We start from the raw sequence: 27,389 nt of genomic DNA on the forward strand, positions 1-27,389 counted from the left end.
TAGTCTAGTGAGTTGAGGATAATGATCAGAATGGCGACCTGTCAGCACTGCAGCATCGCCACACCCCCTTTTGTATGAAAATGTTAGTTTTTGAACTCCTGAGGAAAAAAAAAAGTTGTGTGAAAATACAGTAAGCAGTGCTAGACAAGTGAAAAAAAAAGAAGCTATCAGCCACTTAAAAGACTATTATAACACGATAATTATAGAGGACAAAAAATGTTCCATGGATCTTACAACAAGGCAACAATCAAAGTTCACCACCTGATATAACTAGTTTAACACAAAAAGATGTACCTGTGTCTGAGCAAATTAAACATTGACAAATCCCCCAGCCCAGATGGCATTCATCCACGGATACTTAGGGAATTGAGCTCAGTAATTTTCAGACCGCTGAATGTCATATTCATAGATTGTCTTGTAACATGGGTGGTGCCAGAGGATAGCTGATGTGGTTCTGATATTTAAGAAAGGTAAGCAGAATTATCCAGGTAAATACTGTCCAGTAAGTCTAACATCGGTAAAGTTTTTGAGGGCTTCATAAGAGATGACCTGCAGAGTTATTCTGCGGAGAATGATTTAATAAATAATAATCAGCACAGATTCATGAAAAATAGGTACAGTCTAATCAGCATACTGAGTTTCTATGAGGAGTTAAGTGCAATTCTGGATGTTGGATATGTGGCTGATTTGATTTATCTGCACTTTGCAAAGGCATTTGATACTGTACCACATACGAGGGGCATTCATTAAAGATTTCCTTTGACCCATTTCTATTTATCACAGGACGCTGAAACTTCACTTGTGTAATGATAAAAGTCTCTAAGTGACGTGCCAATTTACAACTCAGAACTGAATAACGTTCTTGATTTTACAGGTGCTGAAGTGGTGTGAGGTTTTATAATAGACCCAGTGGAATACAGAGCAGTCACCAAGTTCCTTTACTTGAAAGGATGCACACCAAAGGAGACGTTTGATGAGATGAAAGAGGGTTATGGTGATGATTCCCCATCATATGATGTAGTCAAGAACTGGCATCGTCAATTGAAATGTGGTCGGACTTCAGTGCAAGCCGTTCCAATTCCAGGGCGACCCCACTCTGCTATTGATGAACACACCATCCAGCAAGTGGAGGTCGCCATTTTGGAAAATCGCCGCTTAACCATTCGCCACCTATCCCAAAATGTCAAGATTAGTGTGGAGTCCATGGAAAAAATCATCCAAGACCGTCTTCACATGCATAAGGTATTCACTCGCTGGGTTCCCTAGCTGCTCTCACCTTTCCAGAAGCAGGAACGAGTGGAGTGCTCTCAGACTCTATTGACAATGTGCCATGGAAACCAGGAGGACTTTTTCAACACTCATCACACAGGTTGAAAGCTGGGTCCATCACTATGATCCTAAGATTAAAGTCCAGTAGATGCAATGGAAGCATCATGACTCACCGCCTCCAAAGAAGGCACAAGCCCTACCCTCGGCAGGCAAGGTCGGGCTCACAGTATTTTGTGACCAGCACAGAGTAGTATTGATGGATTTCCTAGCAAAGGGTACTATGATCACTGGGGCATACTATGCTCAACTGCTGCGGAAATTGCTTGAGGCCATCAAAACCAAGAGACGTGGCATGCTCACCAAGGGTGTCCGCCTTCTGCAAGACAATGCACCTGTTCACAATTTACATGTTGCTCAAATGAAAGCATGCTCCTGTGGCTTTGGAATTCTTCCGCTTCCCCCTTATTCATCCGACGTCGCGCCGTCGACTTCCACCTCTTTCTAAAAATGAAGTTGTTTTTGAAGGGTAAGCATTTTCCAGATGATGAGACATAATAATAATAATAATAATAATAATAGTTTATTTTTATAGCGCCAACATATTCCGCAGCACTTTACAAATTTTAAAGAGACTCTGATAACGTGGCTTTTGGAGCAACCTGTTGACTTCTACAAGCTAGGTGTTTACAGTTGCTTAAAGAGATGGTAGAAGTGTGTGTCCCAAGGTGACACCTATGTAGAGAAGGACTAATGCCAAGTTTCATTCCTCTCAGTCCACAGGAAGTGAGTCAGGGGAAATCTTTAATGAACACCCCTCATAACTTCCTTATACTGAAGCTACAGAAGCAAGGACTTGGGGGAACTATATGCAGATGGGTAAGGAATTGGCTAAATGACAGGAAACAAAGAATCATCATAAATGGCAAGTTCTCTAATTGGGATATAGTCAGCATTGGGGTACCACAGGGACCTGTGCTAGGACCGATTCTTTTTAATCTCTTTATTAATGACCTAGTGGATGGGGTTAAGAGTAAAGTGTTTGTCTTTGCTGACAACACAAAACTATGTAGGATATTAAAATCTGATCTTGACATTACGATATTGCAGAATGATCTGGATAAGATGACTGAATGGGCAAAGACTTGGCCAATGAGGTTTAATGTACATAAATGCAGAGTAATGCCCCTAGGATGGAATAATCCTATTGCTGCATATACATTACCGTATTTTTCGGACTATAAGATGCACCGGACCATAAGATGCACCTAGGTTTTAGAGGAGGAAAATAAAAACAAAAAAATTAAGCAAAAAATGTGTTCATGATGCACTTTTAAGGGGGAGGGGTTCTTCTGCTGACACTGGTATAGGGGTAATATCCCCCAATTCTGACAATATCCCCTATCCTGGTATATATGCCCCCCCCCCCCTTCCTCTTATACGTGGTCCCCATCTCCATGCTGGTATGCATGGAACCCCTCCATCCTGGTATGCATGGCACCCCGCATCCCTGTCCTGGTATGCATGGCACCCCTAAACCCTATCCTGGTATGCATGGCACCCCTAAACCCTATCCTGGTATGCATGGCGCAGCAATCCCCATCCTGGTATGCATGGCACAGCAATCCCCATCCTGGTATGCATGGCACCCCTCATCCCTGTCCTGGTATGCATGACCCCCTCATCCCTGTCTTGGTATGCATGGCACCCCTAATCCCCATCCTGGTATGCATGGCACCCCTAATCCCCATCCTGGTATGCATGGCACCCATAATCCCTATCCTGGTATGCATTGCACCCCTCATCCTTATCCTGTTATGTATGCCCCCCTCATCTTTATCCTGTTATGTATGCCCCCCTCAGCTTTTTCCTGGTATGCATGGCCCCCTCATTTTAGCTGTGTGCTGCTATTAAGGAGCCCCATGGGCGTGGGGAGCAGTGAATATTTATTTTCTTTAGCAGCGGAGACAGTGCAGGCTGCAACGGGCGGCTGCTGCCTCCTGTGCCCCGCTCCTCCACCGCTACCGCTCCCCCCACAACCTACATATATATACAGCCCCCCCAACATTCGGACTATAAGACTCACCCCCCATTTTCCTCCAAAATTTTGGAGGAAAAAAGTGCGTCTTAGGCTGTGTGCCCACGTAGCGTTTTTCAAGCGTTTATGCTGCGGAATTTCCGCAGCGGAAACGCTTGTAAAACGCTAGGTAATCCGCACCCCATGGTCCCCAAGGGGATTCCGCATGTTCTATGCACATGCTGCGGATTTTTCCGCAGCGTTTATGCTACGTACAAAAATCCGCAGCATGTCATTTAATTTTGCGGAAGCGCAGCGGAACTCCCGCCATTGACTTGCATTGAGACGCATAGAAACCGCGACTGTACATTTGTACAAGCGGCTTCTATGCGTCTCTATGTGCGGATGGTACCCTGTTCTGGAGGAGAGGAGACTCTCATCCAGACCTGGGTACCATTGTACCTGTAAAAAAAGAATAAAATAATAAATAAAGTTTATACTCACCTGTCCGGCGTCTTCTCTCTGAATGCCAGCAGCGCTGAAGGACCTGCGGTGACGTCACAGTCATGTGACCGCAGGCCCTTCACCACTCTGTCTCGCGATATGCCGGCAGCCGGGAACAAGCCAGGAAGCAGCGCTGCAGCCACTCCGGGGCCTCGGGGGTGAGTATAGCTTTATTTGTTTTTATTTTTACGGTTCACACTGTATAAATCCATGCTGTTTGCATGGATTTATACAGTGTGACCTAGTTGTCAAGCACTTTCCAAGTGATGCTATCGCCTGGAAAGTGCTTGTCAATCTGCATGCGGAAACGCATGTGAACCCGCATGTGGATCCGCATGTATTCTGCAGGAAAAACGCATGCACAATCTGCATGCGTTTTTTTCTGCCAGGGAGATGCAGAAATGCTGCAGAAATTTTCTGCTTCATTTCTGCATCGTGGGCACATAGCCTTATAGTCCGAAAAAAACGGTAAATGGGAGTATACTTGGGACTACAGAGCAAGAGAAGGACTTGGGTATTCTGGTTACAAGTAGACTGAGCAGCAGTACTCAATGTCAAGCAGCAGCCACAAAAACAAACAAGATTTTAGGATGTATAAAAAGAGAGAGAAAATTCTGTGATCACAACTTATTGTCACCCCATTGTAAATCACTGGTGAGGCCACATCTAGAATATGGGATCCAATTTTGGGTTGCACATTTTAAAAAGGATATTCAGAAGTTAGTCAGTTCAAAGGCGGCATCTAGATTGTTACAAGGGATGGAAGGCTTCTCATATGATGAGAGGTTGAAAAAGTTGGGCTTGTTTAGCTTAGAAAAAAAGACGCCTCAGAGGAGATCTCATTTACATGTATAAATATATGTGTGGTCAGTACAGGGGAGTAGCACATGACTTATTCCTTCCAAAGACCATACTACGGACCAGGGGGCACTCATTACGAGTGGAAGAAAGGCGATTCCAGCACCTAAATAGGAAAGGGCTCTTTACAGTCAGAACAGTCGGACTGTGGAATGCCCTAACACAAGAGGTAGTGATGGGCGACACTATAACAGCTTTCAAAAAAGGGCTGGATGATTTCCTCGATAGACATAACATTGTGGACTACAATTAAATTAGACCAAATGTAAAATTGGGGGAGAAATGTTGAACTTGATGGACCTAGGTCTTTATTCAACCTACGTAGCTATGTAACTATGTAACCATGACCCTGAACAATGGAGCTGAAGGTTAAATAGATTAATATTTTCCAAAGATGTAAACCCTTTTATCACACAGATGCATAGTATATCGGTACGATGTTCCATATATGGCATCTGATTATGATGGAATAATCTGGTGTCTGTCATCTAAATCCGAGTGTAACTGTTATTTTAACAGATGTGGACCCATCAACTGTACCCTACGTATTCGCCATTTATGTTGGACAAAATGTGGAATTTGTCTTTAATTGTAAAGTAGTTAAGGCTATTGAGTGCTTTGCTATATATATTTCTTCCAAAAGACTATTTGTATTTTTTTTTAGGTTTGGGAAGAGGACCCCGAAACATTTCTAGTGATAATGAAGGGTGCTGGAGGCAAAGCTTTCTGTGCTGGAGGAGACATAGTCGGTAAGGGCTTATTTTTAATTACGACTCTCACTTAAAAGTATTTAACCTCAATCCTACCATATGGCATAGGCTGGGTTCAGTTTGTCATACTAAAATTTTAATGTCACGTCTTCATATTGTGGATATGACTTGCATGCAACTCTGCATCCTCATCTGCAGACACAAATTCTGGGTACGCTGCATTGCCAAGGCATGGCAGTTGACACCCTGCTGCAGTATTTTGGATTTGAGCTAGCTCCGATCCTGGACATTTAACCCCATTGTAGTACAGTAATCCTTGGGTTAAAGTATTCTTCATGTGAGATATTTATGAAAAATAAAAACAATACAAGGATCAGTGTTTTTCACCATTTAAATAAATTGTTATAGGTCTTGGATTGTGATGACAATTGTTATTACAATACTTTATATGTAGACCAAAATGTTGTCAATTTTTTGCCCACTACTTTTTTTTTTTAAAACTGTTCCTTTAAATAAAATACATGTAGGTGCATTTAAAATAATATAATTATACATGGGTAATGAAAAAATACAAAAATAGTCGAACTTCAAGTTTTAAACTGATCTCTCACCTTCCTCATGATCAAGGATTCCGCACAAGGTGACATTTTGCATGGTGCCCCAGATCGATGTCGATTGACAGTCATTTTGTATTTTTCAATTTTCTTACTATTGCACCAACAGTTGTCTCCTTCTCACCCAGCATCTTACTTATGGTTTTGTAGCCCATTCCAGATTTGTGCAGGTCTATGATCTTGTCCCTGACATCCTTAGAAAGCTCTTTGGTCTTGCCCATGTTGTAGAGTCTGACTGATTAATTGAGTCTGTGGACAGGAGTCTTTTATACAGGTGACTTTGTAAGACCTCTATCTTTAATGCAGGGATTCCTGAGTCATCTTGCGTGCACTGCTTTTTTGAAGTCTAACCACAAATTTTCAATGATGTTCAGATCAGGGGACTGTTAGGGCCATTGTAAAACCTTCAGCTTGCGCCTTTTGAGGTAGTCTATTGTGCATTTTGATGTGTTTAGCATCATTATTACAGATAAGCAATCACTAAAATGCTTGGATGCTCATTACTCAAATCAAGCAATTTCTAATGCTCGGGTGCTCGTTTCGAGTAACTGGTATAATGTGAGTCAATGGGAAATTCAAGCATTTTTCCGGCAAACCCTACAAGGAGGTTTGGGGGGCAATGAAAATGTTGAAATGGATGGAAAAAGTGCTCAGTTGTGGTGAACAACATGGGGAAGACTCCTGGAAGCATCTCTGACTCCCATATCGCTGCTGAGAACAAAGTTGTCACATTTTTACTCCACTTTAAGGACTGATAATAAAACATTCAAAATCGACGAGAAATTGGCTTTTAGAAGAAGAAAAAATTTTAAGAAACATTTTTTCCTGTATAATGACTTGTATATAAAACAAAATTCAAAAAAGATTTTAAAAAAATTATAGTTTTAAGTAAACCAAAATTGAATGTTTTATTAAAAAAAATGGAAATTTCAGTGTAATTTATGAAGGAAGCAAGAAGTGCCAAAATTTAGGGACTCAGATGCACCCTGTATAAGACATAAAGAAGGGCCTCATACACATTCTGTTCAAATTGTAATTTAGTGTTACTCCTAGACTCATAAAAGCTATGCACTAAGTGCAAAGTCTGCAAAAATTACAAGCAGGGTCATCCATGCACTCTTGAAGGCACCAACTGTAGTGCCTCAATCAAATATTGGGAACCATGTGTAGTGCGTCATAAAAAAATTAACAAAGTGTAGTTTTGGTACATCTACACTCATTAAGGCTTTGCACAAAGTAATTATAAGTAGGCTCATCCAGTCATGTATATACCCTAGAAGGTAACAATTGGCAGGCCTCATTCAAATATTGAACATTAATAACACTTGTGCAAAGTCGGGTCTAATCCAGGCTTTGTTCATTGTTAAGAGAGAGGGCCTGTCAGCACTTTGTTGACAGGCGAAAGCGCCTTTCTTTTATGACTCCTCAGTGGCACTGAAAACCCGCTTTTTGCAACATATTTTCCACAATGGCCTACTGGTATAGCACCATATTAGAACACCTCTCCCCTTCAGGAAGAAGAGATGCAAAGTTCTCCTTGTAGCATGGGTCTGGCAGGGGGAACAACCAGTACTTTCTAGGACATCCCCCTGACAGCACCATGGAGGATGTCCTCCTTATCCTTTCAGGGTCAGGAAAAACGAGAGGTTAAAAGCTTTCCACCCTCTAGTGTTTTTCCTGTCCCTTGGAGGATAAGAACAGGAGAGGAGCAAGGGATCTCAGGATCCAAAGAATACCTACCGAGTTGCGGGCCCAGGTTGATCGGGCAGCCCAGCTTCTCCTTCCCCATGTGAAGATGTCCGCAGCTGACACCCCCCCCAGGGGGTTCCTTAGTCCTAGCCAGTGTAGTGCTGCTCCTGGCTTCTGAGCCGCTTCCCTCCATTGATGGTTCTCGGCTCTGGCACTGCTCCCCTGCACTCTGAAGATCCGGATCCAGATGGAGGCCTCATTTCTGGCGTCGACTTCCGGTGCGCGCGGGAGCGCACATTTTTTGAAAATTTTAAGATACAGTCGACGTGCGTTCCAGAATGAATTGCATGAAGCAGCGAAAATGGCTGAACATGTAGTATAAAAGGCTTACCTGTGTTCTGTGTGATCTGCTGAGCTGGAGACTGTTAAGATGGAGGATTATGGAAAAATGGAGACCCCATCTGAGCTGCCCATGGTGCACGTGAGTGTTGATATTTTGGGATACCCTCTTGGGGAATATAGAATTGACAGTATTAGTTATAGTTTCCCTCCCATAAATAAATATGTCCCTCTATGTCTTATAGGACAGGGTTCCCACTAATCCATCAAGTACAGCCAAAAAAGATAAAAAAAAAAAAAAATACGGGGAAGCCGAAAAGATGTGCATTTGTAACATCAAGTTACCACAGTCATGCAGAAAGCATTCTTGTGAGAGCTGCACTTCCAGAATAATCCGTGAAGAGCAGCCGTCCTTTCTCGCAGACCAGGTCTATGATTAGGGAGGAGGTGCAAGCCTCCATCTCTGGTCTAGTCCCAACACGTGCATCCCCACCAGGGCCCCGAGTAAAGAGGCCAAGGTGGGAAATGGAACTCGGTTCGGAGGAAGAGTTACAATCCTTCGGATCTGAAGATGACGAGGAGGAAAACACCGCTTCAGATCCACCGGAGGAAGGGAAGAGATACCTTTTTTCGTCAGCGCATACGGACGAGCTTCTGAGATCCGTCAGGAACACCATGCAGGTGGAGGAGGCTCAGAGATCTCATTCCATACAGGATTAGCTGTTCGGGGGTCTCAGGTCTAAGAGAAACAGAGTTTTTCCTGTGAACAACCACATCCGAGCCATGATCCTTAAAGAATGGGAGGATGCGGAGGAAAGACTAGTCATTCCACTGAACTTTAGATACTGTCTGCCGTTCGAGCCTGAGGCTATTAAAACCTGGAATGAAGTTTCCAAGAGTGATGTCCCTGTGGCAAAAGCAGCTAAGGAGACTTCAATCCCTTTTGAGGACTCCAGCCTAAAAGACCCGATGGATAGGAAGGCGGATGGCTTCAGCGGCAATTATTAAAACTAATATCGCTTGCACATTGGTTGCCAGGTCTACGTACCTCTGGATCAACGATCTCGATCTTGAGGAACAGTTAAGATCTAAGTCTCCTAAGGATACTATTATAAAATCCCTTCCCTTACTAAGATTGGCTACGGGTTTTATGGCAGATGCATCGGCAGAGTCAGTCAGATTTGCAGCCAGGAATAGTGCGTTATCAAACGCAACTAGATGGGCTATCTGGTTAAAGACATGGTCGGGGGATAGTCAGTCGAAAAACAAGCTCTGTTCTATTCCCTTCTCAGGAGCTAGAGTGTTCGGGCCTGTTCTGGATGATATTCTAGAAAAGGGGATCCCCAAGGAAAAATCTAGCAAATATCAGTCCTTTCGTAGAACTTGTCCCTCCCACAGACAAGAATATAAAGGGAAGGGAAAGTCAAGGAGATGGAGCTACCCCAAAGGAGGTAGGGGTAGAGGTCCTCCCTATGGCTCTGAGTCAGGAAGACAATGATGCCATGCACGTAGGAGGGCGACTGAACATATTCATCACAGGCTGGCAGATGATATCACAAAATCGGTGGGTGTTGGAAACTCTGACATCAGGATACAGGATAGAGTTTTCCCAGTATCCTCCCAAAAGGTTCATCCTAACCGATTCCCATTCCATGGCCAAAATTTCCCCCATGTGGTCAGAGGTTCAGAGCCTTCTAAAAATGGGAGCCATAATTACGGTCCCCCAAGGCGAATTATTTCAGGGGCACTACTCAAGGCTTTTGTCCATCAGAAAGCAATCTGGAGAAATGCATATGATTATAAACCTAAAACCATTGAACCAATGGGTGACATGCAAGCCTTTCAAGATGGAGTCGATTCGATCAGGGCGACCATTCCCCTAATAGACAGACACACAATGATGTGCACATTAGATCTGAGAAAGTCATACTACCATGTTCCCATTCATCAACAATATCAAAAATATCTCAGTTTCGCCATCAAATCCAGGGACCAAATTCGTCACTTCCAGTTTTGTTGCCTACCCTTCGGTTTAGCCTGTGCTCCGAGTGTCTTCACCAAGCTGGTAGCAGAAATTGTAGCCTACCTGAGGTAAACAGGGATCATTGTGGTTCCTTATTTAGACGATTTTCTGCTTGTGGCAGGATCTCGTCTCTAGCTACTAGAAAACATAAGGTTTACAATATCCACTCTTCAAAGTGTGGGTTGGTTGATAAATTGGGAAGAAGTCTGATCTATCCCCAGGAACCAGAAAGATATTTTTGGAGGTTACTATAGACTCTCATCTAAGAACCTTGTTTCTACCCGTGGTAAACCAAAGGGCGATGAGAGACAAAATATGCCAGTTCTCAGGGAATCATTGTTCAGTCAGGTTTGCAATGAAAATTCTCGGGTTAATGACGGCCTGCATTCCATGTGTGAAATGGAGTCAGTTTCATTCAAGGGAACTCCAGAAAGCCATCTTATCATTTTGAAACAGAAAGCAGTTGTCCCTCAACAAAATAATGCACTTGTCATGAATGGTGAAAAAGTCTCTGATTTGGTGCAGTCCCAAAAAATCTTCAGGTAGGGGTAGATTGGGTCCCTTCCCCAGTTGTATTCCTCACCACCAGCGCAAGTAAGTCAGGGTCACATTGAAGGAAGTTACTATCAGGGGACTTGGTCTCCAGAGGTTTAAGCCATGTCATCAAACTTCGTGTCGTATGGGAAGTTCTTCGGCACAATCGTCGTCTGGTGCGGAACAAACACGTAAAGGTACTGTCTGACAATACTACGACAGTTTCCATTCTGCGACACCAAGGAGGCCTGAGACACACAATACTCCAGGGTTTGGCATCAAAAATGTTTATCTGGGTGGAAAAGACGGCCCTATCAATTTCGGCAGTCCACTTAAAAAGAGCTCAGAGTCAGTTAGAAGACTTACTTGAGCAGATGGGAAATCCTGTCCACAGAATAGGAGCTAAATGGGTAGGTATTCCATTCATTGTGTCACCGTTGGGGTGCCCCACAGATAGACCTATTTGCGACCAGAAAAAATGCAAAGGCCAAAAATTCTATTCGCTAAATCCCCAAGACAACCCAGTGGGAGTCGATGCACTATCCCAGATATGGTCCAAGAACCTGTCTTATGCCTTTCCTCCCCTACCCTTGATTCCAAGGGTTCTAAGGGCAATAGAAGAGGATCAAATAAAAATAATCTTGATGGTTCCTTTCTGGCCAAGGAGGAGCTGGTTTCCTCTTTTGGCCAGTATGGCCCTGGAAGACCCCATATTGCATCCTTTAAGGAAGGATCTCCTTTACCAGGGACCAGCTTTATATTAGAATGTGGACAGACTACATGGATCCTGAGAGGCAGATCCTGAAGTCCTGGTGACTATCAGATCAGGTAATAACTATGTTACAGGCAAGTTGGAAACAAGTCACCTCAGCTTTATATAAAAAGATCTGGAAGAGATAATGTTTAGAAAGTGGGGATTCATCAGTGGATGTCTTGAATCCTAATATTCCAAAGGTCTTAGATTTCTTGCAAGGGGGTTTCAACAAGGGATTAAGACCAAGCATGCTGAGAGTTCAAATTTCAGCTCTAACTGCATGTTTTGACACCCACCTAGCTTCTAATCAATGGATAGCTAGGTTTTCAAAGGCAGTTCAGAGACTAAGGTTAAGTGCCCACAATGCAGAAATGCTGCTGATTTTTTTCTGCATCTCCCTGGCAGGAAAAAGGCATGTTGATTTTACTTGCGTTTTTCCTGCCAGGTAGAAGCGTTTGTCAAGCATTTTTGCATGCATTTTCGCATGCGGGTTATGAAGCGCCTTTCCAAGCGATTTTAGCATCACTTGGAAAAGTGCTTGACAGCTTGGTCACACTATATATATCCATGCAACCGGAATGGATTTATATAGTGTGACCAAGTTAATAGTTAAAAAAAGAATAAAAATAGTAAAAAATAATAAAAAAAACATACCTTCTGATGGCCCTCGGTCTTCTTTCTGCCGACATCAGCGGTCGCGTGACCTGTCACATGACTAAATGACGTCATGAAAGGTACTTTTACATCATCGCGAGCCACTGGGGAGCCAGGGCGCATCGGAGAGAAGACCGCGGGCCATCAGAAGGTGAGTATAATGTGTTTTTTTATTTTAAATTCTTTTTTTACATGTACTATGGTACTTGGGTCTAGATGAGAGTCTCCTCTTCTCTAGACCCGGGTACCATCCGCACATTGAATCGCTTAATATCCGCATGTGCACATATAGTCATGCGGATATTATGCGATTCAGTGCAAGTCAATGGTGGCAATTACTTCGCGTTTCCGCAAAAATAATGGCCATGCTGCTGATTTTTCTGCAATGATAATCCGCATCGGAAGTTTCCGCAGCATGTGCATAGCACATGCGGATTATCATTGGGGACCATGGGGCACTTATTACCAAGCGTTTTTTAAGCGTTTTCGCTGCGGAAATTCCACGGCAAAAACACTTGAAAAACGCATAGTGGGCACGCAGCCTAAGGCCGTGGGTAAAGAAATCTATTCCACCTTGGGATCTTAATCTAGTTCTTACTGCCCTATGTAAGCAGCCATATGAGCCAACCGGGGAGATAAGTATCAGCAGGCTTACCTTTAAAACAGCTTTCTTAGTTGCTATAACCACTGCTAAAAGGGTGGAGGCGCTCCAGGCATTATCCATAGAAGTTCCATATTTGCCTATATTTACAGGTTTATGATTATAGGATCATGCTGAGGTTCAAACCAGGTTTTCTACCTAAATTAGTCTCTACGAGTAACATCAATCAGGAAATTGTCCTACCGTCATTTTGCCAGTTCCTTAAATTCAAAAAGAGAGTTTTTTTTCCATTCCCTGGATGTTAGACAATCGGTCATGAGTTACCGTATTTTTTGGACTATAAGACGCACTTTTTTCCTCCAAAATTTTGGAGGAAAGTGGGGGGTGCATCTTGTAGTCCGACATATATACACTGTGGCTGTGGGGGGAGCGGCAGCGGTGGAGGAGCGGGGCACAGGAGGCAGGAGCGTGGTGAGCAGTAAATATTAATTTTCCTTATTAGAGCGCACTTTAACTGCAGAGCAGCTCCTGGTATGTATGGCACCCCTCAGCCTGGTATGTATGGCACCCTTCTTCCCTCTTCCTGGTATGTATGGCACCTTTCATCCCTTTCATCCCTCATCCTGGTATGTATGGTCCACCTCATCCCTTTTCCTGGTATGCTTGGCACCCCTCCATCCTGTTATGCTTGGCACCCCCTGATCCCCATCACGCTGCACACAAAAAAAAATAAACAATTATACTCACCTCCTCTCTGCCCCAGCTCTGTGTCCTGCTCTGCTTCTGACAGGGATCTCACTGTGTGAGCCGCGCATGCTGTTACTGGTGTTATTCTAACAATGATTGCACTAGAGCTGGTGGTTCAGCAGGATAACAGGATAAGTGTCTGCTGTGTCAGTAATGTTTTAAGGTTGTGGGTTCAAGACCAGGGACTCACAAACAAATAAATATATAAATATGTATATATATATTTTAAATTATTCACAAATTTACTACTTTTATTTTTTATTTATAGGATCAAAAAAATAATTTTCTTCAGCTCAGTATACAGGCACCATAAAAATACATTGCTATACACAATGTATTTCTATGGAGATGTATACTCTGCTTCCGTACTGTCTATGCTTTTTGACTCTACAATGCATTACCTGCATTGTAGAGTGAAGTTAACCCCTTAACGCCCAATGACGGGGATAACCCGTCATGGCAGGATGTCAGTTTGCGCACCATGATGGGGTTATCCCCGTCATGAATTTGAACTGTCACTGCGTGTAAACACTCAGTGACCATTCATTGCTGACAGCTGTCACAGACAGCTGAGCGGCAGGGGAGAGGGTGCAGGGACCCATGCCCCCGTGGTCCCTGCATCCAGATCGCTGTGATCAGTCAGTCAATCTGACTGACTGATCACTGCACGATCGCACAGGAGAAGTTGAAATGTCAGCGTCTCCTGCCCTATCAGTGCCAGAGCTCAGCGTTGCTGGTGGCTGAGCTCCTGCACTAAACAGTCCCTTCCGAGCCCTGCCATGTGCCCAAACAGTGGTTTTCCACCACATATTGGGTATCAGCATGCTCAGGAGAAATTGCACAACAATTTTTATGCTCCATCTTCTCCTATTACCCTTGTGAAAATAAAACATTTAGGGCTAAAAGAAAATTTTTGTGATTTTTTTTTTTTTTGTTTTGTTTTGTTTTCACGGCTCTATGTTATAAACTTCTGTGAAGCACCTGGTGGTTCAAAGTTCTCACCACACATGTAGATAAGTTCATTGAGGGGTCTAGTTTCCAAAATGGGGTCACTTGTGGGAGATTTCCACTGTTTAGACACATCAGGTGCTCTCCAAATATGACATGGCGTCCGCTATTTATTCCAGCAAATTTTGAATTCAAAAAGTCAAATGGCGCTCCATCCTTTTCGAGCCCTGCCATGTGCCCAAACAGGGGTTTTCCGCCCCATATTGGGTATCCGCATGCTCAGCAGAAATTGCACAGTACATTTTGGGGTCCATTTTTATCTGTTACCCTTCTGGAAGTAAAAAAAAAATTGGGTCTAAATGTAATTTTTTGTGAAAAAAACGTAAATGTTAATTTTTTTTCTTCCTCATTGCGTCAGTTCCTGTTAAGCACCTGAAGGGTTAATAAACTTATTGAATGTGGTTTTGAGCACCTTGAGGGGTGCAGTTTTTGGATTGGTGTCACTTTTGGGTATTTTCTGTCATATAGACCCTTCAAATTCACTTCAAATGTGATGTGGTCCATAAAAAAAATGATTTTGTAAATTTTGTTGGAAAAATGAGAAATTGCTTGCTCATAGCGACTGCTCCCTGAGCCCCCTCGCTCATAGAGACTGCTCCCTGCGCCCCCTTGCTCATAGCAACTGCTCCCTGCGCCCCCTCGCTCATAGCGACTGCTCCCTGCGCCCCCTCGCTCATAGCGACTGCTCCTTGAGCCCCCTCGCTCATAGCGACTTCTCCCTTCGCCCCCTCGCTCATAGCGACTACTCCCTGCGCCCCCTCGCTCATAGCGACTGCTCCCTGCGCCCCCTCGCTCATAGAGACTGCTCCCTGCGCCCCCTCGCTCATAGCGACTACTCCCTCCGCCCCCTCGCTCATAGCGACTTCTCCCTCCGCCCCCTCGCTCATAGCGACTACTCCCTGCGCCCCCTCGCTCATAGAGACAGCTCCCTGCGCCCCCTCGCTCATAGAGACTGCTCCCTGCGCCCCCTAGCTCATAGCGACTACTCCCTGCGCCCCCTCGCTCATAGAGACTGCTCCCTGCGCCCCCTCGCTCATAGCGACTTCTCCCTCCGCCCCCTCGCTCATAGCGACTTCTCCCTCCGCCCCCTCGCTCATAGCGACTACTCCCTGCACCCCCTCGCTCATAGCAACTGCTCCTTGCGCCCCCTCGCTCATAGCAACTGCTCCTTGCGCCCCCTCGCTTATAGCGACTGCTCCCTGCACCCCCTCGCTCATAGCGACTGTTCCCTTCGTCCCCTTCCTGTACAGACTGCTACCTTTTACAGACTCCTCTTCATGCACCTTCTATAGATTCCTGCACATGCCCCCACCACTGCACATTTTGCCGCTATGCCCCCTCTGTTACTATCATCTTCTACTTAATGCTGAAAGTTGATCAATGGTTGCTCAGCTTCCCTTCTACTCACCAAACTGATCATAGAGCATTTGCACAATTCTACCAATTTTCTTTTGCTACTTATAGCTTCTCATGTAAGATGTACTGTTTTATTTGTTTCACATTGTTTTTCTGTACTTATTGAGATATCTAAACCTTACTTATACATCTTTCTCTCTTTATGTTTATTGTTTACCAGCTATTACAGAAGCTGGAAAGACTGGAGGCTCACTTGCCCAGGATTTTTTCAAGGAAGAGTACATTCTTAACAATGCTATTGGTAAGAAATGCACATTGATCCCTGCTTGTAGAAAAAAAAGAATGAAACCAATGTTTACGGAGAGTGTCAATGAAGTTTTCCCCCACCATGCCATTAATGTCTGATCAGCTGAGGCTAACTGTCTGGCACTGCCTATAATGAAGGGGAGCTGTAATATTCAGCTGCTACTCCAGCTCTTTTTACCGTCAAAATTCCCTTTACATTGTCACCGTCTTCCAGTACTACTCTTTGACCTTTCCCGGCGCATGCGCACTTTGATCGGCTTTGGTCTGGGCAGAGAAGTACGCCTGTGCAGGAGTGCGATGCCTGGGAGACTGTGTGGATGACGTAGGATGCGTCATTTACATGAAACAAACAGAAGGAGGATGGCATCGCAAGAAGAAGGGATTCCCAGGACCAGGGACACCCATTGGACCCGACCGCCCCCCAAATGAGTATACTAAAAGGTGTTTTACTTTGTTGCAGTCCGGATTGGGGGCATATAAACAGCATATTAGAATGCTGTATATTAGGGCTGAAAGGTGGTGGCCATATCTCATTTGTGGTAAACCTGGTGACAGTTTTTTAAATGCATATATTGTGTTATGTCCTGGCTTAATTGATTGACCATTTTCTCTAAAGAGCCCAAGCAAGGCTCCTGATCTAACATATCTTTCTTGTTTCCCACTTAATTCTATTCTGATTGGGTAGTAATATGTGGTTTGGGGTAATTTTCAAAAGAGAAAATGTTGTCTCACCTTGATGGATAAAAGGAGAATTTATTAGATACACATTACTGATCTTGTGAGGTTGTTTAGTAATAGGTAGTAATAGGTTGTAGGCAAATCACTGTCACACAGTACTTTGAGATATTGTAGGACTGCATGCTTAATTCCCTTACTAAAAAAATGTATATTTTATTAAGTTTTTAGAAAAAAAACTAAGCAATATTAAAAAATGATAATACAATTAACCATTTAAATATTTTTTCCTCCTCAGAAAAACAAAACAATTTAGTAGATGGTGTAAGAGGGTCACTGGGAATGTGCTAGAGGGTAAATATGTTTCACTGAGCTTATTAGCTTCAGTGATATGAATCTGGAAGTTTGTTTCAGCATGTTATGTGCTGATAGGGGTTAATCGGCCATGACCGGGCCAGTTTTTTTTCTTTAAAATCTAAATAGTATGGTGGGATGCCTGTTAGCCATATCTCCTCCCTAGGGTGTGGTCCAAGAAGTAAAGGTGAACCCTCTGGACATAACGATTGTTCTGTGTGTGCTCTGGAGGTGAAGCTGACCTGCAGAGCTGTGCACTTGCTAAAGAGAGCTGAACCCTGTTTTCTGAGCCGGCGGATTCCTCGCAGTTATACAGATTGTAAAGGGTGCTGTTGAACATGGCTATTTTTCTGTTGACCTGGTTCATGATGCATCTATATATATAATTGTCTTATCCCGTCTGTCTGTCTTTCTGTCCAGGAAATCCCACGTCGCTGATTGGTCAGGCCGCGGCCAATCAGCGACGCGGGATTTCAGAACAAGATGGCGGCCGTTAGCGGCTCGCCCTCACACGCTCACCCTCACATGCTCACCCTTAGACGCTCACCCTCAGACGCTCGGACGCTCATGCTCGGCCGGTCACGCTCTGATGCTCACGCTCTGATGCTCACGCTCGGACGCTCACGCTCGGACGCTCACGCTCGGTCGCTCACGCTCTGATGCTCACGCTCAGACGCTCTCACGCTCTGACGCTCACCTTCGGACGTCCACCCTCACACGCCCACATTCTCACACGCCCACATTCTCACACGCCCACATTCTCACACGCCCACATTCTCACACGCCCACATTCTCACGCGCCCACATTCTCACGCACCCACATTCTCACACGCTCACACTCTCACACGCTCACATTCTCACGCTCCCCCGCTCACATTCTCACGCTCCCCCGCTCACATTCTCACGCTCCCCCGCTCACATTCTCACGCTCCCCCGCTCACATTCTCACGCTCCCCCGCTCACATTCTCACGCTCCCCCGCTCACATTCCCACGCTCATCCTCACACGCTCACCTTCACACGCTCCCACCCTCACACGCTCCCACGCTCACCCTCACACGCTCCCACGCTCAGCCTCACATTCTCACCCTCCCACGCTCACTCGCTTCCACGCTCACCCTCACACGCTCACCCTGTGCTAGCCGGTCATCTCCCTTACACGCTCACCCTGTGCTAGCCGGTCATCTCCCGGCTCCTCGCAGCAGAAGTACCCCGACCGGCGGCCTCGCTCCCCGGTCCTCCAAAATTCATTAGGGGCCCTGGGGGGATACATTGGGGGGTTAATTTAAAGTAGTGCACAACCCATTTAAACATTTCTTCGCTGATTAGTCGCGCCCGGTCGGACGCATACATATTCTAGAATACCCGATGCGTTAGAATCGGGCCACCATCTAGTGTTTTAATAAACCAGCTGAAGATTTAAATGAGATACATTCCTGTGACTACCTCATTAAAAGCAGCTGATTGAGCCGAACTACCGCAGCTGGTGCTAGAAGTCTGGTGAAAATCCCCAGGAAGCAAGTATAACGTCTGTGAACAAACTGTGTGCCCTGAGTGAAGGCAGCTTTATGGATGGAACAGCGGTCGTACAAAATGGAGCAGATGATCAAGCACCTTGTCCAAAGCCAGCAGCAGCAAGCTCAGCAGGAGACAAACTTGTGATACAACAGATACAGCGGCAAGTGGAACTCCTGGCATGGGATGTCCACAGCAAAGAAACTGCCCCACCCCCAAGTCCAGATGATGACTCTCGCGTCCAGAAAGCTGTAAGATGTACCATGCAAAAGATGACCCAGATGGACAATATCGAGGCATTTTTGGCGGTTTTTGAAAGGGTTGCAGAGCGGGAGAAGATGCTGCCGGAGCAGTGGGCAGAGGTGCAGGCCCCTATCTATTTGGTGAGCCCCAAAAGGCTTATTATAACCTCACCTTACAGGACCCATAGGAATATGCAAAACTAAAGGCATAAATATTGGCACGCTTGGGAGTGTCTTTGTCAGGGCACAACGTTTCCACCACTGGGCGTATTTCAGCAACAAACCTCCTGCTCCCAAATATTTGACTTGCTACATCTTGTTCAGATGTAACTGCAGCCAGAGTCCTCCACCCCAGCCCAGCCCAGATGGTAAAGCGTGTGATAATGGACAGGTTTATTCATACCCTTCCTAGACCGTGGCAGACCTGGTTTGCACAGGGAGAGCCTCGAAATGCTTACGACCTGGTTGGCCTAGTGGAAAGTACCAGGTGGTTGAGAAGTCATTAGGGAAACCAGGTGTCGTCGCATCCCCATGCTGTGGTACTCAAAAGGGGACTGATTTAAAAAAAGGCATCCATGGTACCAAGGGCCTGCTGAGGGGTTGCAAAGGGTCAGGGTTCGGGTCACATAACCGCTTATTGTCCCAACCGATGGACTGCATCCTAGGGCGGCGCGGTATGTATTATGCTTATCCAGTTGCAGTGTGGACATTCAATCCAGGAAGGGGCCGCAGACATGTCCTGTGATGATAAATGGAGTACTGGTGACTGGACTCTTGGACATGTGGAGAGCTTAGTGACCCTTGTAAGGGCCACCCTCCCCACCAGTTGATCTTCTGAAGGATTGTGGGTGTCCGCTGTATTCACAGGGACACTAAGGAATACCGTGTGTCACGCAAGGTGAGGGAAAGACTAAATGCACAATGACGGCAAGAGGAGAAGGGAGCCCAACAACTAGGGAAAGGGGGAGTGTAGACCCCTAGGCTGAAAGAATATCATCCTTCCTACCTTATCGACCCTATATAGGTTACACACCTATCGCCGAGCAGGAACCTAATCCCTGAATGTCCCTAGAGCTAGGCCCTAGATATGGGGGGAATGAGGTGAGCACTAGTCAGGCCCCACTGCAAAGTAAAGACAACAAGGTAGACAAACAAATAGGATACACTTAGCTTAAGCAGACACCAGAGAGATAATGCCAGCTGTCCTCCAAGGTCACCAAAGAAAAAACTAGCCGACTCACCAGTGACTCTGGAGAAATTAAGAGTTTTTATCTACCTAGCAAGGGTGTGTCAATCAGCAGCAGAAGGTAGAGGTCGCTGCTGGGTTCTAAAGGAAGAAGGATATAGCTATACTACAGAGATGAGAGGATCAAGAAGGTGTCTGCAAGCGCAGTGACCTTTTACAGCCGGATCCAGAGTGACTGTCTGTCACACTGACACACCCGTGACAGTATCCCCCTTTCTATGAGTGGCCTCCGAACATTCAGGACCAGGTTTCTCAGGATAAGAGGTGTAGAACCAAGGAATCAGCTTGGGGGCATCCACCTCTGATGCTGAAACCCACATCCTTTAATCTGGACCATAACCCTTCCAGTGCACCAAATACTGTAGGTAACGACGCTGGAGGCGGGAATCTATAATCCTTGAACTCTGAAACTTCAAATTACCATCAACCAAGATTGGGGGTGGCGGCAGGGGAGAGGACTTAAGAGGTTCTACATATTTCTTGAGCAGATACCTGTGAAACACATTGTAGGTCTTAAGTGCCTGAGGTAGCTCAAGACGAAACGCTGCTGAGTTAATGATAGTGGTTATTTATAGAGACTCTTACGCACACGCCCGGACTGACTGGCGTGAGCATGATTAGTGATCCCACTGGACCATGAACCGAGGAGTGCCGGAGGGGCGTGACTAAGTATCAACTCGGTCGACCAAGGTCACATGGCGGCTCAGTCGACTCCATGAACCAGGGAGGAACTGAACAGAGGGACCAGGTGCTACTCCAGGTCAAACCCCGGTCACAGCTGTTGACTCACACCGGGGAATGCAGGAACAGGCAGGTTAGCTGGTATGCAGACAGGTGGGTACTGGCAGGCACGGCTGGTATGACGGCAGGTGGGTACTTAGTAGGCACGGCTGGTATGAAGGAAGGTGGGTACTGGCTGGCACGGCTGGCATGCTGACAAGTGGGCACTGGCAGGCACGGCTGGCATGCAGTCAGGCGAGTACTGGCAGGTAGAAACGCAGGCAGATTAGGGACCAGTACAGACTGGGATACAGGAACGGAGCCACAGATGCGGTAGACAAGCAGAGCTGAGCAAAACCCGCAGATGCGGTAGACAAGCAGAGCAGAGCAAAACCCGCAGGTGTGGTAGACAAGCAGAGCAAAGCAAAACCCGCAGATGCGGTAGACAAGCAGAGCAAAGCTCGCAGTTGCGGTAGACAAGCAGAGCAAAACCCGCAGGTGGGGGTAGACTAGTAGAGCAGAGCAAGACCCGCAGGTGGGGTAAACAAGCAAAGCAGAGCAAAACCTGCAGGTGCGGTAGACGAGCAGAGCAGAGCAACACCCCCAGGTGCGGTAAACGAGCAGAGCTAAACCTGCAGGTGTGGTAAACGAGCAGAGCAAAACCCACAGGTGCTGTGAACAAGCTGAGCAGAGTGAAATCGCAGGTACAGTGAACAAGCAGAGCAGAGCAAAACCGCAGGTGCGGTGAACAAGCAGAGCAGAGCGAAACCGTTGGTGCGGTGAACAAGCAGAGCAGAGCGAAACCGCCGGTGCGGTGAACAAGCAGAGCAGAGCGAAACCACCGGTGCGGTGAACAAGCAGAGCTGAGCAAAACCGCAGGTGCTGTGAACAAGCAGAGCAGAGCAAAACCGCAAGTGCGGTGAACAAGCAGAACCAGATACACACACGGTACTTACCATGAAGTACCGAGTGTACACAAAACTCACAAACAGAAGTTCAAAGACAACGACTTGGAGTTAGGTTCAGGTTCAGACACTGCAGGAAAAAGTAAGCTTCGGACATAGAGAGAAACAGGTAACGGGCTAGGACACAGTTCAGACAGAAACTGAACCAGGAATAAGATACAGGAACGAGCCTGGGAACTCAGCCCCCAGGATGGCGGAACAGACTAGAAGTCACAGATACAGGTAACAGGCCTGGGTATACTGCCCCCAGGGGCGGAAACAGACATGATACAGGACAGGACCTGGCATCTTAGTTGCACAGAACACACTGAATGAAAGTGTTGCTCAGGCACCCCCTACTGGGTGGAGGGGGTTTAAGTATCCAGTGACTCACAACAATAGGCTGGGGAAGCATTAGGAGTGTGCACACAGTAACTATAAGAATCAGGCAGTAGCCTCGCCGCCGCCCTAAGCAATCATACAAGAGATACAGCAGGTACTGGAGCAAAGTGTGCAGCCTGGATTGATAGGTAAGATTGCAGTCTTGCATGGTGGGAGGTGGTAAGCCATGCTAGCATGCCGCCAGGGATGTTACAGAGACCAATAAATCTATTTCCCAGCTTCCAGGATGGAACCTTCAACTTGATATTTCTGGTAGAAAACCACACAGTTATTCACACTCAGGTCCAGACCTGGCGAGCGTTTCTTGTCAGCCATACGTTTGTACCTGTCTCCCATGATCTTCAAATTACTCAGAATCCCCCGCCACAGAGAAGAGCGACGAAGCAACATGCTCCTCCTCAGGAACTCCCGAAACCCCTCTCCCACTAAAAGTACCAAACTGTGGATAGTAACCGTATGCACCAAAGATCAGTGACCTGCCGGTAGATTCTTGGTGATGATTATTAATAGCAAATTCTGCCAACAGCAAGATGCCCAATCCTCCTGGTTTTCGGAGACAAAACACCTGAGGTAAGTCTCTAAATTCTGATTAATGTACTCGGTCTGCCCATTCGACTGAGGATGGAAGGCAGAGGTAAAAGACATCTGCAACTCAAGTCGAGAACAGAAAGCTTTCCAGAACTTAGAAACAAACTGGGTCCCCCGATCTGACACCACATCGGAGGGAAACCCGTGAAGCTTCACAATCTCATTTCTAAATACCTGAGCAAGAGTCTTGGCATTCGGAAGTGCCGGTAATGTGACGAAGTGAACGATTTTACTGAACCTATCTACAACCACCAAAACCACAGTCTTCCCTGCTGATACCGGTAGGTTAGTAATAAAATCCATGGACAAGTGTGTCCATGGCCTGCTAGGAATAGGTAGCAGAAGAAGAGTACCAGAAGGACAGGTATGCGATACTTTAGAACGCGCGCAAATACTACAAGCAGACACATGTTCAACGACATCCCAATGCAACCCCTGCCACCAAAATCGACGAGAAAGGAGGTCAACAGTTGACTTACCATCTGGAAGACCAGCAAGCACGGAGTTGTGATGTTCCCTAATTACTTTGTGGCGCAGATTAGATGGGGGTGTCCCCTTGAGCCTCCAACACCTCACCTTCTAGTTCAGGGTACAATGCTGAAATGACTACCCCCTTCTGCAAAATCGGGGCAGAGTTCTCATGGTCACCACCACCAGGGAAGCTCCGGGACAAAGCATCAGTCCTGAAAATTTTCACCCCTCGACGAAAAGTGACAACAATATTGAACCTAGTAAAAAAACGGGACCATCTGGCTTGCCTAGGGTTGAGACTTTTAGCTGACTGGAGATACGACAGGTTCTTATGGTCAGTAATAACAGTAATAGGATGGACAGCCCCCTCCAACCAATGTCGCCATTCTTGAAACGCCAATGTAATCTCTAAAAGCTCCCTATTACCCATGTCATAATTACTTTCAGCCAAAGATAATTTCTTGGAAAAGAAAGCGCATGGATGCCATTTACCAGGGGACGGACTCTGAGACAACACAGCCCCAACCCCTACCTCCGACGCATCAACTTCCACGATCAAAGATTGAGAAACATCGGGTTGAGTATAGGTGCAGTGGCAAAACAACTCTCTTGGGAGGAAAAAGCCTGCAGGGCAGCATCCGACCATTAAAAAAATCAGACCCCTTGTCATGTCAGTGAGGGGTTTCACAATTACCGAATAATTTTTGATAAATTTCCGGTAAAAATTAGTAAAGCCCAGAAAACGCTGTAAAGCCTTCAGGTTCTCAGGATGGTCCCAATCAAGGACAGCACGGATCTTCTCCGGATCCATCCGAAAACCCGAAGATGACAACAGGTACCCCAAAAACTGCACCACCTGGACGTTGAAAACACATTTTTCTAGTTTTGCATATAGTTTGTTATCTCTTAATATCTGAAGCACCTGTTTAACAGGCCCCCGTTGTATCTCAAAATCAGATGAGTAAACGAAAATATCATCTAGATAGACCACCATAATCCTGCCCACCAAATGATGGAAAATATCATTAATGAAATGCTGGAACACCGCAGGTGCATTGGTCAGACCGGAAGGCATAACCAGACTCTCGAAATGCCCTTCAGGGGTATTGAACGCTGTTTTCCATTCATCCCATCTAACCAGATTGTAGGCTTCCCTTAAATCCAACTTGAAGAACACTTTAGCTCCAACAACCTGGCTGAACAAATCTGTACTCAGAGGAAGAGGATATGGATCTCGGATGGTAATTTGATTTAATCTCCAGAAATCTAAACAGAGACATAAATCGCCATCTTTTTTCTTCACGAAGAAGAACCCTGCCACCACGGGTGAAGATGAGGGTCTGACATGTCCCTTCACCAGACTTTCTGCAATGAAATCCTTCATGGCTTGTCTCTCAGAGTCAGAAAGTGTCACGGGTGTGTCAGAAGTGACAGTCGCCCTGCAGTTGGTTGCAGGAGATCTCTACGTTTGGCATTACAGACATCTTCTTACAGGCTGGCTGTCTCTAGGACCCAGCGGCTACCTCCCTCTGGCTAATTAGCTCCCTGGCCTGGGTGTATAAATACCTTGTTTGTCTGAGAGGGAGGTGCCGGCGATATTCATTACTACTTGTGAGGCTTTACCAAGAGCAGTACTTCCTCTTTTCTAGAGCTTGAGGCCATGTCGCATTTGTTTAGAGTCGTCTAAAGCTAAGCAATTCCCCCCTTTTTGTCTACCCTAGTTGTCTATAGAGTTTAGTGGAGATCGACTAGTGCTCATCTCCTTCCTTCCCTAGCCTTAGCCATGCGCTAGGGACAGTCAGGGCGAGGCACGCATGCAGAGATTGGTGAAGAGCCAATATAGGGATGGTGGGTGAGACAGGGTGACACTAAACACTGTTACGCTCAAGTCCGGACTGTTTGGCGTGAGCGTGGTTAGTGGTCCCACTGGGCTACGAACCGAGGAGTGCTTGGAGGGGCGTGACTAGGGGCCTCGCCAGATCCGACCATGGACACACGACGGCTTAATCGACTCCGTGGTCTGAGGAGGGACGAGGTAAGTGGCCCAGGTGCTACTCCAAGTCAGACCCCAGTCACACAACTGTTGACCCACACCGGGGAATGCAGGAATGGGCAGGTTTGACTGGTATGCAGACTGGTGAGTACTGGCAGGCACGGCTGGTATACAGACAGGCGGGTAATGGCAGGTATGTAAACAAGCTGGATAGAGACCGGTACAGACTGGGATACAGGAACAGAACCACAGGTGCAGACAGGAAGCGGTGCGGGGCAGAGCAGAGCCGCAGGTGCGGACGGGAAGTGGAGCGGGGCAGAGCAGAGCCGCAGATGCGGACGGAAAGCGGGGCAGAGCAAAGCCGCAGGTGCAGACGGGAAGCAGTTCAGAGCAGAGCCGCAGGTGCGGACTGGAAGCGGAGCAGAGCAGAGCCACAAGTGCGGACGGGAAACTGAGCCGCAGGTGCAGACGGGAAGCAGAGCCGCAGGTGTGGATGGAAGCGGAGCGGGGCAGAGCCGCAGGTGCGGACGGGAAGCCGAGCAGGACAGAGCCGCAAGTGCGGACTGGAAGCGGAGCAGGGCAGAGCAGAGCCGCAGGTGCGGACAGGAAGCGGAGCAGGGCAGAGCCGCAGGTGCGGACGGGAAGCGGAGCTGGGCAGAGCAGAGCCGCAGATGCGGGCGGGAAGCGGAGCAGGAAAGAGCAGAGCTGCAGGTGCAGACAGGAAGCAGAGCAGGGCAGAGCGTCAGGTGCGGTCAGGCGGGAATGCCGCAGGGGCTGCCAGACATGACAGGGCTCTGTTCACATGGAACAGACTGGGACGGGAAAACAAAGGAAGATAGCTAGAACACAGGAGGTAGATACGGAGGCAGGGAAACTTGAAAGCAGAGCCAGATACACACAAGGTACTTGATATGAAGTGGCGAGTGGACACAGAACTCACAAACAGAAGTACAGAGACAACGAGTAGGAGTTAGGTACTGGTTCAGACTCTGCAGGAAAAGGGAAGGATCAGACATAGAGACCAACAGGTAATGGGCCAGGACACAGTTTAGACAGGAACTGACACAGGAACAAGATACAGGAATGAGCCTGGGCATTCAGCCCCCAGGGTGGCGGAAATAGACTAGAAGTCACAAATACTGGTAACGGGCCTGGGTACTCAGCCCCCAGGGTAGCAGAACAGGAAAGATACAGGACACAGGTACAGGCCTGGGTACTCAGCCCCCAGGGTGGCAGAAACAGGCAAGATTCATGACAGGACCTGGCAACTCACAGTTACACAGAACACACTGTAAGAAAGTGTTGCTCGGGCACCTCCCACTGGGTAGAAGAGGTTTAATTGTCCAGTGACCCACAGCAATAGGCTGTGGACGCATTAGGACTGCGCACACAGTAACTTTAAGAACCAGGATCTTCCAGCGCCGCCGTCCTAAGCCAGCAGACAAGAGACAAGCACACAGCCAGTAGAGGAGCATAGTGCGCAGCCTGGACATGTAGGTAAGTTGGCCGTCTTACATGGTGAGAGATGGTAAGCCATGCCAGCACGCTGCCAGGGATGTTACAGACCAGACTAGGAGGTCTACACTGCCCCCCCCACCCTTTCCCTAGTGTCTGGGCTCCCTTTCCCTCTTCCTTCTGTGTTGCACTAAGTCTTTCCCACTCCTTGCGTGACAGAGTATACAGTCTGGCCTTTGGTAGTTTAGCTTCAGGGGTCAGGTTAATAGGACAGTCATATGCACGATGAAGAGGCAAATTCTGGCACCCCCTTCTCAGAAAAAACTTCATCAAAACCACACAAAAACACAGGTAAGGTCTCTGTAGAGACTGCAGAAAGGGAAATATTTAAACAGTTCTCATGGCAGTAATGTCCACATTCAATGATCTCTCTGGATTGCCAATCTACTATTGGATTATGTTTCACCAGCCAGGGTAGACCCAGTACAATTGGAGTGAGAGGCTGTCCAGGACATAACAAGAAATTATCTCACAATGAACAGACCCCACCCTCAATCTTACATTATGTACAATCTGAGTCCGAGCTTTCTGTGCAAGTGGCGCTGAGTCTATGGCAAAAATAGGAATGGGCTTGTCTAAAGTACAGCAAGCAAGCCCATGAGTTCTCCCAAACTCAGCATCAACAATGTTGACGCTCCACTGTCAACAAACAGAGAAATTTTCTCAGTCCTGTTCTCTAGCACCACCTTTGCTGTCAGGACAAACCGAGAACTTCAGCTTGACGACAAACACACCTCTTGATTAT

General features: G+C 46.6%; 1 protein-coding gene across 5 annotated transcripts in view; it reads left to right on the forward strand.

The window, feature by feature from the left end:
* Positions 1 to 27,389, forward strand: part of HIBCH (3-hydroxyisobutyryl-CoA hydrolase) — a 535,761-nt gene that overhangs the window by 174,624 nt on the left and 333,748 nt on the right. For all 5 annotated transcript variants that reach the window (XM_073647944.1, XM_073647946.1, XM_073647945.1 and 2 more), the window contains 2 exons: positions 5,310 to 5,394; positions 15,895 to 15,975. In XM_073647944.1, coding sequence (XP_073504045.1) covers positions 5,310 to 5,394; positions 15,895 to 15,975 — 166 coding nt within the window. The remainder of the gene's footprint in view (positions 1 to 5,309; positions 5,395 to 15,894; positions 15,976 to 27,389) is intronic.

Source organism: Phyllobates terribilis, unplaced genomic scaffold (genome assembly GCF_046119375.1).
Source record: "Phyllobates terribilis strain yellow unplaced genomic scaffold, ASM4611937v1 Scaffold_9__5_contigs__length_417890890, whole genome shotgun sequence".
Classification (NCBI taxonomy): domain Eukaryota; kingdom Metazoa; phylum Chordata; class Amphibia; order Anura; family Dendrobatidae; genus Phyllobates; species Phyllobates terribilis.